This window comes from Streptopelia decaocto, assembly GCF_964273445.1.
Source record: "Streptopelia decaocto genome assembly, chromosome: 1".
Taxonomy (NCBI): Eukaryota; Metazoa; Chordata; class Aves; order Columbiformes; family Columbidae; genus Streptopelia; species Streptopelia decaocto.
Genome location: NC_138663.1, coordinates 184,333,863 through 184,353,726, shown reverse-complemented (window position 1 = coordinate 184,353,726; position 19,864 = coordinate 184,333,863). Strand labels below are relative to the sequence as shown.

General features: G+C 36.2%; 1 protein-coding gene across 2 annotated transcripts in view; it reads left to right on the top strand.

The window, feature by feature from the left end:
- Positions 1-19,655, top strand: part of COG6 (component of oligomeric golgi complex 6) — a 52,816-nt gene extending 33,161 nt beyond the window's left edge. For both annotated transcript variants that reach the window (XM_082043302.1, XM_082043303.1), the window contains exons 13-19: positions 668-785; positions 8,268-8,399; positions 8,936-9,103; positions 11,024-11,131; positions 12,589-12,642; positions 15,251-15,330; positions 18,955-19,655. In XM_082043302.1, the coding sequence (XP_081899428.1) occupies positions 668-785; positions 8,268-8,399; positions 8,936-9,103; positions 11,024-11,131; positions 12,589-12,642; positions 15,251-15,330; positions 18,955-19,102 (808 nt within the window). In that variant the 3' untranslated portion in view covers positions 19,103-19,655. The remainder of the gene's footprint in view (positions 1-667; positions 786-8,267; positions 8,400-8,935; positions 9,104-11,023; positions 11,132-12,588; positions 12,643-15,250; positions 15,331-18,954) is intronic.
- The last annotated feature ends 209 nt before the right edge of the window (positions 19,656-19,864 follow it).

Sequence of the window (19,864 nt, the reverse complement as noted above, 5' to 3'; positions counted from 1 at the left end):
AATTGCGTATATAAAGATTAAAATAGTAAAAAGAGAGGCACAGTTTTTGCTCCGTACTATTGACTCAAGGAGAAATGTGCATTTGTCTGTTGTCATTCCTCAATTTTTATGAAATCCGTTTTGGAATATATTATCAGTTTACCACAGAAACTGTTTCTTTTATTGTTCTCTGTAGCTACAAATGGTACACAAAAAACCTACATAAAACATTTAAAATTACAAAGTCAAGTTCCCTTAGAGAAAATGTTAGAATGAAATGATCTCTAGAACTTTGACTTTTCTTCCTTCCAGCCAGTTCTTTATCCATTGAAGAGTACACCCATCCAGGCCATGAGCTGCCATTTTATTTATGTAATGTTTTCTATAAAAGAGTAGATTTAAAGAATACAGAACAAAAATCTAGTACATTTTAGAATTTTACTAAAAAGTTTACGCAAAGCTTTAGATAAGCTGTACTTAATATCTGCTTAATGACCTAGTTGATAATGCTTATTCTCACAGTCATCTTAAGAGTGAATCTCTCAGGTAATGTGGAGAACTGTTCCCTGCAATCATTTGTTGTAAATTTCCGACTTTGAAAACAATTTTATTTGAAATGCTGACTATCTGACCCTGCTGTCTTCCCCCTCCCTTTAGATTATTTAATTAATCTTAATTTTGTTTTCAGTGGTATTGTAGGAAACAGTGCAGCGACACTGTTGACGACGATTGAAGAAATGCATTTGTTGAGCAAGAAGATATTCTTTAATAGCCTGAGTCTTCATGCAAGTAAACTAATGGATAAGGTTCGTTTCAAAATCATATATCTTTCATTTTTCAAAATACACTTTCATTTTCCTTTTGTCTAGTAAGGTTATTAGATGAATAGCTGGTTTATATGTCAACTTCTAAAACTGAAGTTTTGTAGTTTCTATATTTTAGATAGGGAACTACATCAAAAACTTCCTGTTTATGTTTTAATTCTTTTAATAGCCATATTTTCACAAAAATAAAACTAAAATACTGTTGTTAACAGAATTTGTTTATGGACTGGTTTACATGTTTTTAAAATATATGAGAAGCAAAAAAAATAGGAAATTTCCCTAAGTGCAATACAGCAAAGTCAGCTGATTGAGAGAACTAATTTGTATTAATGCATCATCAGAGCAATACTTTTTTACTCCTGTGCATAATTCCTTTCTTGGAGTAATGAAGTATATCCCAAGATGGTAAGCTAAGTAAAACAAAAATTTGGGCTTTTCTGCCTTTTATAAATATAGTTTTACTACATGAACATTGCTGCCATGGAAAGCAGAATATACATTTGTTAAACCAAACAACTGTACCTGAGCCAGCATCACTTTCCTGGTATATTTTCCTTTGATGATGGTCATTTTGAAATGCATGTCAGTGAACTTAAGTAGCTAATACACTTCTTTTTAATTTGTCCCTGCTGTATTTGTGTCATGTTGCTGTTGGTAGATCTGCCCATTAAATCTCACCTTTCCAAAATCTAAGAGAAGTCAGTTTGTTAGGCTACATGTTCCTTTTAGTTTCCTAGGGAGTGGATCTTCATGCAGCATCCCAGTCTGTGATGACAAGAAGAAATTCCTTTTTTGTTCCTAGTTATTGCACAGCGTCAGAGTTCAACAAAGCCCTCACATTACTGTTGTTTTCCCAGTTAAAAGAAAGTTTGAAAGCGTTTCACAAACAGTGGAGTTTTTAAAATATATTTCTAAAAAAAACGCAAAAAATATGTTGATTTGCAGAAACTGTTTTTTGTCCAAAGTCTTGTAGTTCTCCAACCATTCAGTGGGATTTTCTGAGTTTGGTCAATGTTGTTCTGTGGTCTCAAAGCAGTTTTCTCATTCTGGACAGCTTGTGTCTGGTCCCAATTGCCTGTCTTTTTGCAAGGGCTGAGAAATTACTTTGTCAAAGGAACAGTTGTTCCTCCTCTTCTTCCCCTCTGTATATCCCAGTGACTCCTTTCAATGGTTTCATTCTTTCATGGAATTACTCCTTAGTTGCTACCACTCACAGTCCATACTATTGAAGGCCTCTGGGGTTCTTTCCATTTGAATGCAGTGTCATTGGAATAGTAATTTCTCTGCTACTAATGCTTCTTCAAGGATCAGTTAAAGAATGGTCGGGGACACTATGTTTACCAGAAAGAAAGAGAGAGCTCACGGCTTGCTGTGAACGTTGGCTAACTGTATATGAATTCTTCAGAACATTTTATTTCCTAATACTTAAGCTGAAAGAAAATATTTGTGTACTTCTTCGTTCTATGGAGAGAAATCAATATGGACCATAGCAAAAATATATGACTGCTCTTTACTTAGAATATGCAAACAAAGTAGTGTTTAAGGAAGGAAATTTTCTTGGCTTGGAACTGAAGGCTCTGTATTCAGCTCTGTTGTATTTAGCTGTGTTGTATTTATCCTGCTGGGTCTCAGATCTGTACTCAAACAGGATTCAACATAATTTTTCTGCTCACATAGCTAAAAATCTTCGTACTTTTGTTCTGAGTGAGATGCTGTTTTCAGTTTGGAGACCAGTAGAATTCAGGAGGAGGAGTGACAAAGGATTTGTGATCCTCCAATTCGTAGTGTGTGTTCTTTGCATGGTCACTAAGGGAAGGTTGTGCAATCCTCTTTGCCCTCTTAGTTCCCCTTCCCTCAGCCCCCAGCCTGGATATAACTGGCTCTAGATGCTGCTATTGTTTTGTAAAGGAGTCAAATTTGGTTTTACTGATGTTGAATGAAGGCAGTGGTCACGCTGCTGCCTTCAATGGCACTTTATTAAGAATAATGAATGGCATCCCGAGGATACCATGTAATGCAAAAACATTATAGTATTACTCTTTCTCATAAACACATTTTATAAATTAAATCTGAAACACTGGCAATTTTACATTGCATATGTGCCCTATGAAGGTCTTTGCTCAGGGTATAATTGAGGTCAAAAGCTTAAAGAGACTTGAAAGAGGATTAGATATATGAGTAACAAAGGCATTCACCATTATTTATTAATCTCTGTGCTTCAGGAGTTAACAATGAAGTAACTCTATGGGTGAGAAGCAATCTGTACTGATATGTAGTTCTTCTGACTGAGAGTTTTAGAGAGTCCTTTGAAGCATCTTAAATTATTTCCCTCTATGAGTGGACTATGGAATTGATAGAATGATGTCTTATCCCCTCATGACTGAAATTAGTTTTACTTCACAAAAAATACAAAATTAATAGGCTGAATTACACTCAGAGAAACATTAGTTTCCATGAGATAAAGACCCTATTTTATAATGAATTTATTTCTCCTGTTAATTAGTTTATTGTGTGTTAACAGATAACCACCTTTTATGCCTTCTTGTATGTCTTCATTAACTTAGTATTGAAAGTCACAATGCTTTTACATTTTGAAGAATCTCAAGGTTGCTTTTTATCATCCTTTTTATTCATGTATGTTCAGACCAAAACCGTGTATATGTATTAGTAGGATTCTCTTCATATCCAAACCTTCTTGACAGATTTTTGCTAACTATGTATGCACTGCAACTGTTTGCAGAATTTTTTTTAATATTTTCAGATAAGATTAAAGCACTGCTAAACAGACCCTTTGTCCTTCCATATGTGATTCCAAAGACTCTTGCTACTCCTATTGTGCACAAAGAGAATACTCACTTGAAAAATTAGTAAATTACTTTTCACTTGGACAGTATGGAAATCCTGGTTCCTTATTTTCACTTACATTTTGCATCTTAAGGAATTAATAACCCTGTTTCAAAGAATATCAGCTGTCCATTACTTTGAGTGAGGTATGATTCTTAAGGTGATTTAAATACTAACTTTAGAAATAGATAAAAATACAAATACGTTGTTCTTAAAAAATATATTTTTATTTCTATAAACTTAAGTATCTCTTTTGTTTATATCGTTAGAAAGTGATTAATGTACCCTGTGTGAGTTACACCATTTTAATGTCAATATTCCCTCAGTATCACCAGTTGTTACGGATAATCTGAAAAACGTACACAAGAAAATCTGGATGGAAATCAGTTCTACAATTTTTATTTCACTTAGAAGTGCTTTCTTAATTGCTGTTCGTAGCTACAAAATTCCAGAAGACTTAGTCATAATTACCAGTGAACATGTAACTTGACAGGTCTCTGTGCAAATTCTCTTGTGGGGAGAACTGTCTGGAAACCCTGCTGTGTTACTGTGTCTTGCTGTGGTATTTTTTTTAGTATCTACAGTCTGTCTAGTAGTTGGTAGACCGGAACAGTGTTTAAGCAAATCTTTCTCTTTAAGTATAGCTGGTGGGGAACTTTTTTAGAAAAAGCAGGTTTCATTAAATATTCTAACTCCTCAAGATCCCTTCCTTTGGATACAGAGGAATGACAGGAAGGCAGTTTGATGTCCTCATCACCACAGACAATTTAATTCCCTAGGTTGTTGATTATGCTGAGTTGAGCATTGCCTTCAGACTGCCTGGGATTTAATTTTTGAAGCGCAATGGGAAACTGAGACTTCAGGCTCTTCTTTCTAGAACAAGCAAATAGCTTCCTGTTCACATCTATTTTTGAGAATAGTTCCATATTACATAAGGAGTGTCACAAGCACGAAGCTGTATGGAAACTTAAAGGCAGTCTTAGATCAGGATTCTTCTTGCTTGTCAAACCATCAGTGTAAATGATACAGGGAAATCCCTGGTTACTTCACAGTACTTACTGGCTTGCTCAGAAGCACTTTCCTCTGAACATTTTTTTTCATTACATCAGAAAATCTCAAGCATCCTGGTTGTAATCTGAAAATCAGGCAGTCAGCAGTTCTCTCTTCAGTCTGAGAAACCCTTTTTATGGTGTTCTCATTCAGACTCAGGTAATTCTTTACCATGTGAAATCAATGTAACAAAAATATTCAGCACACTCGCCTGCAAGTAAGTCCATTTTATGAAAGAAAGGGAATACACAAGGGAGTCCCTTTGGCTCTGATGCTCCTTGAAACTTGTGAAGCTCAGTAACAGGCTCATTGCAAAGCCAATTTGTTTTGAGGGTTTAAAATGCCCTTCACCGGCCCTTTGCTCAATTCACTCTAGTATGCTTGTGTCTTTCTATACTGTTGGCTTTCTAATGTTCAAGTAGTATAGTATATAATTTTTTTATTGCTTGGCTATGCAGTATTTTCAGTATCTCCAGGTGGATATATGAGCTTCTAAGAGAGCTGCTCTCCTTAATATCTGCTCCAGTCTTTAATAGACTTAACTCTATTTAATAGGAAGAAAAATTCTGCCTATTTTTTTTCCATTTTACCTTCTTTGTAAATGAGAAAGGGAAACAATTAACATAGATGCACTGTCTTATGGATTGTTGATATTCTCCTTTCTTTTTCCTGTATTTTCTTTTGCTATTTGTTAAATCCTTCAAAATATCCTTTGAGTTACTCACTCTGATAGACAGGGAAGCCCGCTCTGGATTGTATATGCAGAGGAAGATTACTGGCTTAGTAGTTATTCCCTACTGATTGATTTGCAGAACTTTAAATGAAGATACAACCTTTTATACTAAATTTTATGTACAACTTCTAGTGTCCATTGTAATTTTAGGATAATTTGTTTCAGTTTTCTGTATTGGGTTTTAAAAAATGAGAATTTCTTCTTTTTTTCTTTGAAAGGCTGAACAGCCGGATGGCCTTGTTTCTGCATGACTGAACTACTCATTATAACTAATTAGCTACTTAATATTGTGTTAGAGTATGTTTTGATGCTGTTGAACTAGCTGCTACAGAATTTCCAGTTTTTTAGTTAACTCCTGTATGGCTTGCATATGAAACAGGTACTTCAATAGTAGCATTAAGCATGCGTATCAAATCTATTTTTCAGGAAATAGGATTGATTATAATAATCTTCTAGTGCATGTAAAACATTCAGATGTAATTTTTTTTATTAGGATAGCAATTTAGCTCTCACAAATTGAAGTCAGTAGGTTCCTCTATAAACTAGATATGTCTACTTTTAAATTTTCCTTTTTAATTCTGAAAAAAAAAACAGTCTACATTCATGTGCAAAAAGTTAGAATTTGCAAAATGCATATAACACTGCTTTAATTTTCCTTCCACTTAGTGATAATTCTGCCTCTCTTGCAGTAGTCAGGAATTTCAAACTAACCCCAAGAGAATCTAATGGTCTAAATCTTTTTTCCTTGCTGTGTTTTCTTCTTCCTTGCTCCCATCTAGAAGATGGTGAGCTTTAAAAGAACACAATAAATGAAAGATGAAGCTAATTTAGAAGCTTCTGACCATCATCTACTTCAGGAGACAAAAATTCTGTGCAAAGAAGCCTGAAATTTTCATTGCCATGATTTATGTGTATGTTGGAAGTGAAAACCCCATCAAACTCTAGTCTCAAATTAATGCCAAAATATCCCTGAACACGGTCCAGTTCAGGTCTGAGAACAGTGTGTTCGGAGCACAATCAATACCCCTAATAGTGACAAGAAGAAACAAGAAGAAAGTCACTCAGTGCTGTACATTTCAGTAAACTTTACTGCTCATCAGCACTGAATAAGTGCCTCTTACTGAATTACTTCATTGCTAGAATATTTGTTTTATGCTTTCAAGACTGCTTAGGCTTCTGAACCAATTAGATTTCATTTTTTGTTACTTCCTCACATTCAGTATACTATCTCTTGGAAAGTGAAACTGGAAGAATACTTTGTATTCAGAAGGATGCAAAAAAGGTTTTGTTTAATTTGTCTTGGTGACAGTGCGAGGACATGTATAGTATCTCCAATGTTTCAAAACAGGCAAAGTGTGAAAGCTCGGCCAGACAGAGAGAGTTGTTTCTTCTTTCTCCGGTGGCACGTTGATTAGGTGCACATTCACTTCCAGAAGACTGCAATGCTCCACTCTGAAAATGCCTGTTGTGCTCTCCCTCTTTGTTTCTTTGGCCATCAGCCTCTGCCCCTTTGGTATTTTTTCATTCCTTGAAGACACAGACATAGATATTGTTATGCTATTGATCAGTAATTGTCATTTGGCAAGGTAGGGAACATGCTGCCTGTGGCTTGGGTGTCCATCCAAAGCTGCCATCTTTTCTGGTTGAGCTGGGTCCTGAAGAGCATTGCAGAGGTAGACACTGCCTTGCTCTGCTCCACCCAAACACCTTGGGTGAGACACAGAGGCCATTCCCAGGGCAGCTCAAATTTAGTTCCCCATACATCCTTCTAGAAAGAGGTTATGCCTTGAAGTGTTCACTTATTCCATCTGGCTGGGGGTCTCCTTACTCTCACATGAGCCAGGGGAAAGAGGAAAGGAGGCCAGCAGCCCGGATTGTGGTGAGGGTCTGGAGGCAGCAGGCAGTTTGAGACAGCATTGAAGACAAGAAGATGCGACTGTGTTTGGTGTGGAGCCCAAAGAATATGGATTGGGAAGAAGAGATGTGCTAGGTTTTATGTTATATAAACATTTGATGAAACATTTGGTGGGTATTTCTGTGTCACAAAGAAGGGTTAAGGTATGTGAACCTGTGTTAAATATAGTGTGGAATTTCAGTCCATTTCAGTGCTCCAACTTTTCATAACTTAACTCTGAAAGTGTGTTTTTTTTCCTACAAGATTTACAGACTTTTATTCTTTCTGATTTTTAAACATCTGAAATTACTACTTTTCATCTTTGAGGTAGGCCTGCACTCCAGTTCTGCAGTATCACTGCAGTTTATGTGGGTGTACCTGAGTTACCTTGTGCACAGTTCATTTGTATACCGGGAATTTTAGGTACAGACTTGCCAGGGATGAAGACTGTTGCATCTGTGACGGCAGCTCTCAGTATGATTTGGGCTGTGCAGCCTTGTCAAGGTGCCATCATTCAAGTGTTGCAGTGTGTCCTTAATATCCCAGAGCTTTGCCCGCACTGGATTCTGACATGTTTCAGGAGGTCCTGCTGTTCTTTGGCACCTAATCTAGCAAATGTAGGATTTGGTTGGTTTACTTGTTTATTTTTATTACCAAAACTGGTAGTGTTTGTATTTCTCTGGATTATAAAACAGATGTAGTCTGAATGAAAGGGGAAATTCAGTTTTGCTTGTTTGTCACTGAATGGAATAGTTATGCTGAAAGTTGAAGGCAATTGTTTTCTGAAATGTGCTAGATTTCTCCAGCATCAAATTAAAATTCTTCTCTGCATGGCTATATGGAATTTTGTTATTAGCTGCTTGCATTTGTGCTACCAGACTGGATGACATTTGCTGTAAATGAGATTTAAAACACCCCACAAACAGATAATCTTGTTCTTCAGGTTGAACTCCCACCTCCCGATCTTGGCCCAAGCTCTGCACTAAATCAGACACTTAACTTGCTGCGGGAGGTTCTGGCGTCTCACGACTCATCTGTTGTTCCACTGGATGCCCGTCAAGCTGACTTTGTGCAGGTATAAGAACACTTGACTGCTCTGAAGAGGAGGGAAAAAAAAAAGTATGTGTTAGTTAGTCTTGGTACGCAAAAGATGGGTGAAACATTAATCTTTTTTTGTCTGGTCCCATTTTGGAGCTTTCTTCCAAACCCGAGTTTGCAATGTGAATAAGAGTGTGACTAACAAAGTGGATAATTACAGTACAGTGTGGAGTGCTCCTCTTAATGCAATGTCTAAATTCTGTTATCCAATTACTACTCCATTAAGTAAATACACCCTCAAGATTGCACAATTACCAATTATCTAATCTGGGTTACTCTTCCGCCTGCTAGGTTGGAATCTGTTCTCAGGTTTTTATCCTTTTCCCATCACTATGGTAGCTGATCACCTGCTGACAAATCCAGTAGAAAACTGCTTTCACAGTTGAAAACTCCCATTTCTTTTTATTCTGCTTTGGGGAATAAATATGTGATAGAGACAGACTGAGCTTAGAAGCTTCGTGTGACATGATTTCCTTTCTCTTCACTCTTTTTTGTGTGTGTTTGCTACTTCAGGTTCTGTCTTGTGTGCTAGATCCTTTGTTACAGATGTGTACTATGTCTGCTAGTAATTTGGGCACAGCTGATATGGCCACCTTCATGGTAAATTCGCTTTATATGATGAAGACTACTTTGGCTCTCTTTGAATTCACTGACAAACGTCTAGAAATGCTGCAGTTTCAGGTAAGCGTTAACAGCCCCAAAATAAAATGAACTTACTAGTGATTTTTGCAGACTGTAAGTTGTGAACATATTTATCTTTGATAAAGTTGGCTTTGGGTCAATTCTAAATCAGAGAAATGGGATAGGATGGCTTCTTACGAGAGACCATAAGCAAATAGTTGGTATCAGAGCCCATGCTGCACAGCATCTTTCATTTTAAACAGACAAAAAAAAATATGAGGTGGTTTGGTTTGGTTTAGTTGCAGATAAACCTGTATCAGTAAACATTTTCATTACCCTAATCGTTCTAATATTTATCTGCAAACTGTCTGAGAAGAAGCAAATGGAAGTTGAAAACTGAGATGGTCAAAAGGCTGACTATATTCTATTATGTAGTTAATACTAGATCATCATCTAGTTTATACTAGAATATTGTATTGCTGAAGTTACTACTTCAGTCCTCCTTTCTACCCTTTTTCTCATTCTATTGGTTTAACCTAACGTGCCAGGATAGTAGCACATATGTGGGACCATTTTGAAATGGGAATGTACTTTATAAACTATTGACTTGATAAGTCTTAGGCACTTACAGTTTTGCTACATGAATATCTCTGCAATATCTCTCAGGAGAGTTTTTGGAGCTGAGGGCCTTGGAAAAAAAGTCACAACTTCTAATTTGAAGGCGTCAGTAAAGATTGGCTGTGAGCCGTTTTTTGCTTTCTACTCCTAATTAGAATTTCTATCACCCTTTAGCTCTGAAACAAACAAACAGACAACCCCACCAAACTGTCTGGGGCAGTTCTAATTTCTATTATCAGAGTTTCTTTTTCACAGTAAATGTTGCAATTGATTTATTCTTCAAATAAGCAGTAAAACTGAAGTTTATACATTATATACCATTTACTTTCTTCAAACATTTTACAAATACAGGAACAGGCTGAATAAATATCTTTAAGATTATACATAAGTAGGTTATTAAAGTGGAGTTAGAATGACATATTTAATACGAGAAACATTTTTCAAAGCAAAAAAGAACTCTCCAAGACCGTTAAAATCTCCAAATTGAAATATTAAGATTTCCCTCCTGATTTGAAAAAAAAGACTGCATTTTTCTAAACAATTTTAGGAAGTAAAAAGGTGAGCTCTTCAAATATGAGACATGGAAGTCTTACATTTTACTAGAGTTTGGTATATTTTAAGTGTTTGCTTTTCTTTAGGATTGGAAGAAAAATAAATGGAATGTGGGGTAGTTATCATAAAAATGAAGTAATAATGTTAATAATCTATGTGTACCCAAATATCTTTCCAAGACTACTCAAACTAAAAAATAATTGGTCCTGCTCTGACTGGATTTATTGGTTAGGTTTCCCTGCAAAGCAAATATTATACTAAGAATGTAAAATACACTTATGACTTTTTTCATATGAAGATAATTAAAGCAAAATTGATAACTGTAATTTCATAATGTATTGTTCTTTCCGTTAACTTTTACAAATATGTGTTTATCATTATTAAATTTTAATCATTACTGATTCTGATTTAATTTCAGTTTTATCTTCCTTTCAAAAGACACTCTTGTTCTTATCACATTTCCAAAAAACTGTAGGAAAATAAAATGATATAGTAATTTTTAAGATTAGAGCTTCGGTATTCTTAATTTTTGCTGCTGTTGAATTTACAAATACAAAAAAATAGGTTCTTCTGTTAGTTAGGCAGAAAAGAATTATCTATATTTTTACTATTGGCTCCTGGTGATATGGAAGATGTAAATGGATAAAATAATCATGCTCTGTGTATTTGTGGTTCTTACTTGTTTATCGGTCACTCTCCTTCTTAGTTGTATTCTTTCTTATTTGTGTTTCTAGACCTTTTAACCCCAGAGCTAGTTCTCTTTAATATTCTCATGCACCTTTTATGAACACCCTGTGCTTAAAATTTCAGATTGAAGCTCATTTAGATACACTTATAAATGAGCAAGCTTCCTATGTGTTAACAAGAGCTGGTCTAAGTTACATCTATAACTCTGTGCAGCAACACAAACCGGAACAGGTAAGCTTAAGTAATGCACATGTTGTGGAAGTACTTGAGAACTAAGAATAACTTTGGCACTAACATTTTTTGCAAGTTAAGCTTCTTCTGAAATCGAAAGCTCTAGTAGTATCTTTTGTATTTTCACACGGGAGCAGGACTAGTGGACAAAGGCACCTTGCAGCTACAGATTTCCCCTACACTGTATATTCAGCAAGTCCTTCTGTGCAGCTTATCTGTGTAGCATCAACAGTCTCCATGCACCACAGATACCCTGTAGGTTCTCAGAATAACTGTGTAGGTAGTTTAATATGTTTCAGAAAGTGTCAAACTGGCTTTAAAGCACAAATACTGATTATGTGTAGCACGTCTGTGGCAGCTAGAACATATTTGACCTATGTGCATGCAGCATTTGGGTTTCTTCCATTGCATGCTGTAGCACCACACATGGAGTGGATCCATACCCTCCACCCATTAGACAATTACTGCTTTTTTCTTCTGTGAAAAAATGGTGGATGAGTTCAGTAGTAATTTGAAATCATTTCTCCTTTTGTCCTTCTTCTAGCACCACATTTTAGAAGTGACAACTTCAGATTTCTTAGGGTGAGCTGAAAACTGAAATTCAGAGCTTGTGCTCTTCCTTTCCTGTGAGGCACAGTTGCTATGTGAGAGGTGTTAATACAGCTTCTCTTCCCTTCAGCTGGGCCTGTGTCCTTTTGTGATCTTTTGTGAAGGTGAAGAACAGTGTTTTCTGGAGAAAGCAAAACTCTGTTGGAGACCTTTACATTGTTTCTTCAGCCAATAATTTTGCATAAAGTGCCTGAACTCAACAGATTTTTATGTATAAAGATGAATAAATAAGTAATCTGATAAATAACTCAACTTGATTTCCTATTCATGAGCCTATTTCCTGTTCAAAACCAACTTCAAATCAACCAAGGCAGATTGTTTAATGGAATGTTGCAGTTTTTATTTATATCTGTCCAGCTGCCTGGCTGCAGAGGTGACATGGCAGGATTTGCCAGGGCTCAGGCAGCAGGTATACGTTGTAATGCTATACCAGCACAGAAGATTTACTGGGAAGCAAGCTCAAATTGTGCAGAGTCCCAGAACAGACACCAAGGGGATGTGGCCAGTTTGCAGTTCATTTTTTATCTCAGACCTTGTGGAAAGCTTTTTTGGGTGTTTATCATGTAATGGTGAAGAAGGAAGAGAAGGACTTGAAGAGACGTAGTAAGAACTCAGTATTCTGAGTTTTTAATTTAAGAGTGCAGTAGAATACAAATGAACTGGTACAGCATTTCAGCACTGATATGGTGATTCAGTTTCCAAACATTTAAGATCCTGTAGCAGGACCAAATAGCAATTTAGAACTGAACCGTCTGTAGAATTTATGATTTCTTATGTTTTTTTCATGTGCTAGCGTGACCTTTTTTGTGTGTGTGTGTCCCCCCCCCCCTTTGACTGCTGATTCTTAGGGTCCTCTTTCAAATTTGCCCAGTATGGACTCCGTGTCTCTGAAGGTTGCAATGGTAAGCATTTTACAATTTCATATTATGGTGGTGATGCTGTGACATGGGAAAGAAAACTATTAATTATGTGATGCAGTAGGTATTCATCTAACCAGTCATACTCTTTAAGAACAGCTAAATTACATCTCTGGGAATACTTTCTTCATTTGTAGTAATTTGACCACTTGAAGTAATAAATACGTACATTATTTATGAACTGGCAGTAATAGAATATTAGTTTCTAAGCCTTGAGAAACAGAACTTTACTTACAAGAACGTTATCCCATGAGTCATCTTTAATTGCTAAAAGCAAATACTTAGCTCTAATTAGTTTTGATCACCAAAGTTTCTTTTCTGCCTGTGTGCTTTGAAATATAGATTCTGCTATCATTTATAATTTTAGTCCTAAGGCTTTGATTTTATGCAAATAGTTCAGCTAAACTCAGAAGTTAGGTGCTGGGTATATGTCACAGTTATATTTTTTAGGTTGAAAGCTACAATATATTTTAAAACAAATTATCAGCTGAGATTTTTTTCTTATAGTGTGTGAAGGCTATTTTGCATAGAGATAGCAATATCACAGTTCAGTACGTAGTAATATATGATCTGTCACTCTTCTTGCTTAGCCAAGTTTAGCTTTATTCTGGAAGTTTAACTGTAAATAAGGCCTGGTTATCCAGCAGTACACATGTACCACCACGAAAAAAGGGTCTTTTTAAAAGACAATATTTTCTAAAAAAGGTTTTTTTTAGAAAACTGTATGTTGGATCCCTCCTAATTGTGTCTGTGTAGCCTGTTTTCCTCCATTCAAGTTTTAAACTAGTGATCCCCAAGGTGGTTGGGTGAACAGAGCTCTGGCACAGAACACTCAGCAGTATACTCAGATCAGCATGCATTCTTATCAATATTGATAAATTTTACATTTAAAATATCTTCTATTTATCGTGGTCTTGTAGACCAATGACGAATTTAAAGACTGTGGGTTGGGGATCATCTCTTTAAATTATATGTATGTAACTGTTATCTATAGCAATCCATAATACTGTCACTTGAATAGTTAGAGACTAATCCAACTGTTTTATTTTCTTCATTACTTTGTTTAATGTCCGCTTGTGTGAACACACTTTAACCAGAATGGAACCTAGTACCCTGCAATCAAACCTACATCACTACCATCTATCAGCCTAATGTGTTGGCTTCCCAGGATTTAAAGCATGTGGAGGGAGCACTTGCAGGCAAATTCACTGCCTCCCGACCTAACCTGAGAGTTTTTTAGGTCTCAGCCTTTTAAGTTGCTCATATGTCCTTTCAAATGCTGTTTAGTAACGTCTGTACCTCCCTCTGAGTGAAAGCTCCCTTGCTTTCCAAACGAGGGCATGTAACTCCAAAAAGTTAATTCATGAGAACTGTGAATGACTTTGTTAGTCATTTTTGCCCACTTTTTGCACATTTAAATGATGGATGAATGTGGGTTTTATGGTTTAGTAGCTTGAGAAGATTCCCCTAGTGTTCAGGAAGGTTGCCATCATTAGATAAAGATGCTTAGGGCCTTGCCCGAGTGAGTAATTTCAAGATGGAGATTATAACAGCTTTTCTGCCTAACCTGTTTGGTGTTTGATTAAACTTTTCTGGGTAACCTGTTCAGTGTTGACACTTCTGGTGGGAGTTTTTCCTCTTACTGTCTAATCAGAATTTTCCTTAGTGTCATATATATCCAATATTCCTCATATTTTCACCTGTGAGAAAACCTGGCTCCATCTTCTCTATAGTTCCCCATTTGATCATAGAATCATAGAAAGGTTTGGGTTGGAAGTGGCCTTTAAAGATCATCTAGTTCCAACCCCCTGCCCTGGGCAGGGACACCTTCCACCAGGCCACGTTGCTCAAAGCCCCATCCAGCCTGGCCTTGAACACAGCCAGGGATGGGGCGTCCACACCTTCTCTGATAAATAATTGAAGACAGCATTAATGGTCTTTCTTAGTGTTTTCCTCTCCAAACTACTAGAACCAAAGTACTGCCATTTTTTTCTTTGCTGTATTATCTGGCGGAGGAGAAGTAGGCCTAGAAGCAGTTCAAGGAGCCTAAACTAGTTTCCTTGCTCATGTTTTTTCCAGCATAAGTGCTCATTAGATTGTTAAGCCAAAAAGTAAGAAGAAACGTGTAAAAAGAAACATGTGAAAAGAAACATGCAGCATTTCTAATTTGGACGGACTAGATTTCTGTCTGGAGGCTACTGTATTCCCTCTGCACTGAACATACTGGGTCTGACTTTCAGAGGTACACGCATGCGTGTACCAGCTGCGTAGGCGTAGGAAACTTAGATAGATAATTATGAAAGCTGGATTCTTATTATTTGCCCCTCCACCCTTTCTCCTCAGAGTCAGAAACTTAAAATTTTGGTGACAAAGGTGCTGAAGACGTTTGGTTTGGATTAGAAAGTTCTGCCTTAAAAATGTGTGTATTATGTTAGGCTCCATCCTAAATATATAAAAAGAGAAATTTATATCAAATAAGAAGGTACAATTTTAATGTAATCACTTTTCAGAGATCTGTGTTTTTACCTGTTTTCATCTAACAACAATTTTTTAATAGGTTGATCTCATATTCTCTTTTTTCCCCCACCCCTAGGCTCAGTTTGATCGCTATCTGTCTGCTCCAGATAGTCTGTTAATGTCCCAGCTGAATTTCCTTTTGAGTACCACTGTGAAGTAAGTACTTTACCTTCGAAGTTCTATAATGCCTGCATAATGATCAGAAAGATTAATTTGATTAGGTTTTAGTGGATTATGATGAGAATTCAAGTTATCAGCTGTGATCATATTTGCATTGACATTCAGGTCACAATTCAGTTTTGTTCTGACTCTCCTCTTTTTGAACAGGCCGTGAGGAATATGTAATTCTGTTACTTTCTGAAATAGTTACACTTGATGTAATGGACAGCATCAAAATGAATTACAGCCATCTATTTTGAACATATTCTGCTGTGTTGGCAGTTTTTTGTCAACATAAAATTGTTTTAGAACTATGTTGTAAATTGTTTTAGAACTATTTTGTAAGCATTCCAAAGGCAGATGAGATATGTAGTTCTCTACTCAAGATTTCTTTTATCCCCACTGCTCAGTCAGGTCTAGAATTTTCAACATTGTTGTTTTCTGGTGTAGAGCATTGGCATTTTGTCTTGTTGAATATTGTGCTGAGATTATTTCACTTGTCACCTGGTGTGTTGGTTTTTAGTGATTTCTTCTTCGAAGTACGGAAGCGAGAACTTTATTATTTAACTCTTCTCTTGTTTTTTGAATGTAACTGAACCCTAGGGCTAGGGAAAGTGCCATGAATTTCTTTCCAATTAAATGTGAACCACATGAAGATATTTTATAGTACTTAAACTCAGAGAACTATATGCTGGACTGATCAAAAAACTTCTCTTGACATACGTTACAGAATATACTGGAAGTTGGGACTAGCACATCACAGTTTATGTAATGCAACAATATTTGGGGTCTCATTATTAGTACCTATCCTCAGAGGGGTTGTATGACAACATTTTGGGATTAAAAAAATCACCGATGTCAAGGGAAAATATTTTATTGTTGGGAATTGAGAGTAGTTCAGTTGGAAGGGACCTGTGATGGTTGTCTACCCCAGCTGCCACGTTCTCCTGCTGTGTTGTCCAGGTTCTCCTCATCCAAAGACTTCCACTTTCATGCCATATCCCTGGTGCGTGGCTTGGGGGATGTTGGTGCTTTTCAGTAGTTTTTTGGGTCTCTCTTCTGCAGTCACTGTTCCCGCAGCTCAGCCAGCAGCGCTGACCCTGCTGTGTGAGAGCTGCTCTTGTCCGTGGTCTAACAGATCTAACAGAGTAGCTTGAGCTGTAACCCCAGTGAAGCGTTGCAACTTCTCCTTCTAGGTGTCAAGCTATTAAACTTGTATTTTAGCTCTTGGTATTTTTTTTAATGTAGATCTATTTAAAAATCATAATGACAGTGAATGTAATTTGAAAGCCTCAATTTTTCACTGCTAACACAGAACCAATTTTTCAAATATATGCTTTAGGCCGCTGTAAAGACTCAGGCACAGTGAAATTACGTTGACTTAATCATTTCTTCTGTCAAACGAACCAGGATAAACTGGTCATGTATGCATTCTTAAGCCTTATCCCATTGACAAGCTTTTTAAACCTCTCAGCACAGTTTAAGCTGAATTCATGTCATCTTGCAACAAGGCAGGTGAGAGGGGAGCCTGTATGAGGATGGTTGCTGTAGCTGCTCCAGCTCAGCTAGCATACAGGAATTTATTAATCTGCTATAAATCAATGCTATAGGTCAGGTTCTGCTCTTAATTAAAAAAATAAATTCTGCTAGCCCCTTAGCCTTCAGGTGTGTACACAGGCAATGTATAAACAAGGTATAAAGGTATAAACACAGGCAATGCTTCTGAAGTTCAGATACCTATTTACAGAGGTTCATGCTTGTAGAATCAGGGTCTTAATAATATTTTTTTGTAGTAAATAAACTTTCAAATTCAAAAGTTTCTCAAAATTCAAGCAAAACGTTTAACTGGTACTAGAATTTTAATCTTTGGCCATAGTAGTTGAAATTTTCAAGTTAGTTTTGCAGATGTTTGCTGATTTTGAAGATGTCTTCCTTAAACTCACATAACTGTGATCCACTGTTGAGCTTGAACCCAAGAGTTCTTTGTTTCTCAAAATCAGACCACATGTTTTTGATAAGGGACCAGTGTATTAGAAAGTCATTGGAAATATTTAAGCTTTACAACTATGAAGAACATTCCTTCCAACATTTGCCAGTGCACGCTCTTGTCTTTCAAATTCCTTCGCTCATTTAAAAAGTTCTAAGCTATTTATTTATGTGGGTTTTGGTCTTGAAAAGCTCTTTTCATTTGTGTTGGATCACAGAAACTGAATGCTGGAATTACTGTTTGTAGAAAGTGCTGCCATTTGTGTTAGTGATAAAATGTATCATGTTGTTATGGCAACTGAAATCCTAATGTACTGATTAATGACACTGACATTATTTGATGGAAAGACTCATTTGATGCTGTTCAGTCCTCTGGAATATTTTAATGAACTTTTTCTTTTAATTTAATATTATTTGGTGCAGTACAGTTAGTTTTATACAAACTCTATGTACAATGCTTTCTTAAAAGATTGTCCTGTTACAGTAGCTTGGTGATCCCAGACTGTGATTAGAGACAGTTGTTGTACCTGAACACCTTGGATGTATTTCCCTTATAATAGTGTTTCTAGATTTACTATTATAAGGCCAGTCTTGTTTTCAGGTATTCTAATAACTGCCAGCTGATCCCGTGTATCGACAAACTGGATACTTTGCATCAGAATAAAATGCAGGTTTTGTCTCTTAAACTTGTTTCTTATGGCTTCTGTTTCTTATTATTTCCTGAAAAGACAAAGCCCTATGCACTTTGAGATTTCTTTAACTGGTCAATTCTCAACGGCTGGTGAATTCAGCCCCGATTTTGGTGGATGCAGTTTTGGTGACTTCGTTCCTTTGCTGTGTATTACAGCACAGCTGAATCTGGATTCATGGTTACCTTGGTTTCCTCAGCTTCTCCTGGTGTTCCACTTGCATAGGTTTGGCTGTAAAATAGTTGTAATTGCTGTTTCTGATAGATAAAAATGCATCCACAACTGTAAACACATCACCATGGTGATTAAAGTAAGCTGATTCAATGGGCAGTATAAAATAAAAATAATAGTCTTCAAAAATTATTGAATCTGCAGTTAAATTTTGCATCAGGTCTCTGTGCATTGTTACTCATATAGATCCAGGAAAATAACAGGACGCAGACTTTGTACCATTCTCGGTAAAAGGCTGTAGCAGGTTTTAAATCTCTGACCACTATCACTTTCAGCTCTTCCTTTTTGACCAATTATGGAATTAGGTCCCGTTAGGATAAAGCAAATGGAGTGCATTTGCTGGTAGGTGAAAAAATGTGTGTATTTACAAAGCACAGCAAAAAACCACAGCAGGTAGAGGGTAGATCACTATTATCATCAGTCTTAAACGATGCAGGGACGTGCAGGAGAAAACCCAATGTACGCAAATTAAATCCTTCTTTTTTTTCATGATTGCCGTAATAAAGAAGCTTATTTCTTGGTTATCAGGATCATGTATGTGAGTATATCTATGTATGATGAAGCAAACATTAAGCTATTTTTAAGTAAAAGGGCTGTTTAATGTAACTGACACTGATTTTTAATGTGGATTTGTAGTGTGTATCTTTAATTCCTTGTGTTTAGTACAGTTATATTCCCTATGATTTGCAAATTATGTTTTTGTTTTGTTTTTTAGAGAGCAGATAATAAAACAGTCAACAGAACTGGTCTGCAGAGCTTACAGTGAGTTGTATGCAGCTGTGATGGATCCTTCAAATGGATATAAGGATCCAGAAACCATACTGCACAGATCTCCTCATCAAGTTCAGGCACTCCTTTCATAGTCTTGCTTCCCCTAGATTTATCAGAATCCATTATTCTACATTTATTCAATATTTACATCAAGTTATTTTTCTGTTTTGAATTTTGATGTGTAGCTGTATAGGTAAAATATGTAGGAATGCAGTTTTGTTTAATCTGCTTGGTGGAAGTCTAGTCTTTCCTGTGTCTTTGAATACTATCTATAGGCCAGAAAATAGAATATAGATTAAAAATTATTTTAATATATTCCTTTAATGGAAATTGACCTTTACAATATGCAATCTCTTTGAAAAAGAGTAAAGGAGAAAGAAGCTTTTTCCTTGCTGTACATAATCCTTTCAATTAGAGGTTGAGCCAGTGTCTCTTGCCACCTCACCAATATTTTTATTTGTTCTTTTCCCTGTCCTTTCACTCTTTTTCTCAGCCTGTCATCAGTAGTAAATGCTGATAACCATAATTTTAATACAACTGATATACTTTGATTTTCTCAAATCCATCACTTTTACAGCTCATAAATAATTTCAGAATATTTGATGTTGGTTTTGAAATCCTGTTGATTAAATCTTTGAAGCAAAATATGTTTACTTTTTTTTTTGGAATCCATTATTGTTGCTAGTTCTGTTATTTTCTGTAAGAAAAAGAAATATTTGAATTACATGCATGTACATAATCTGGAACTTAATGCTTTAAGTTATTTATACGATTTGGTTTTACTGGGAGGATTTTGTTGTAGTGCAATGATTCTGTAGGAATCCTGACATCAGTTGAAACTTGCAGATCCCTTA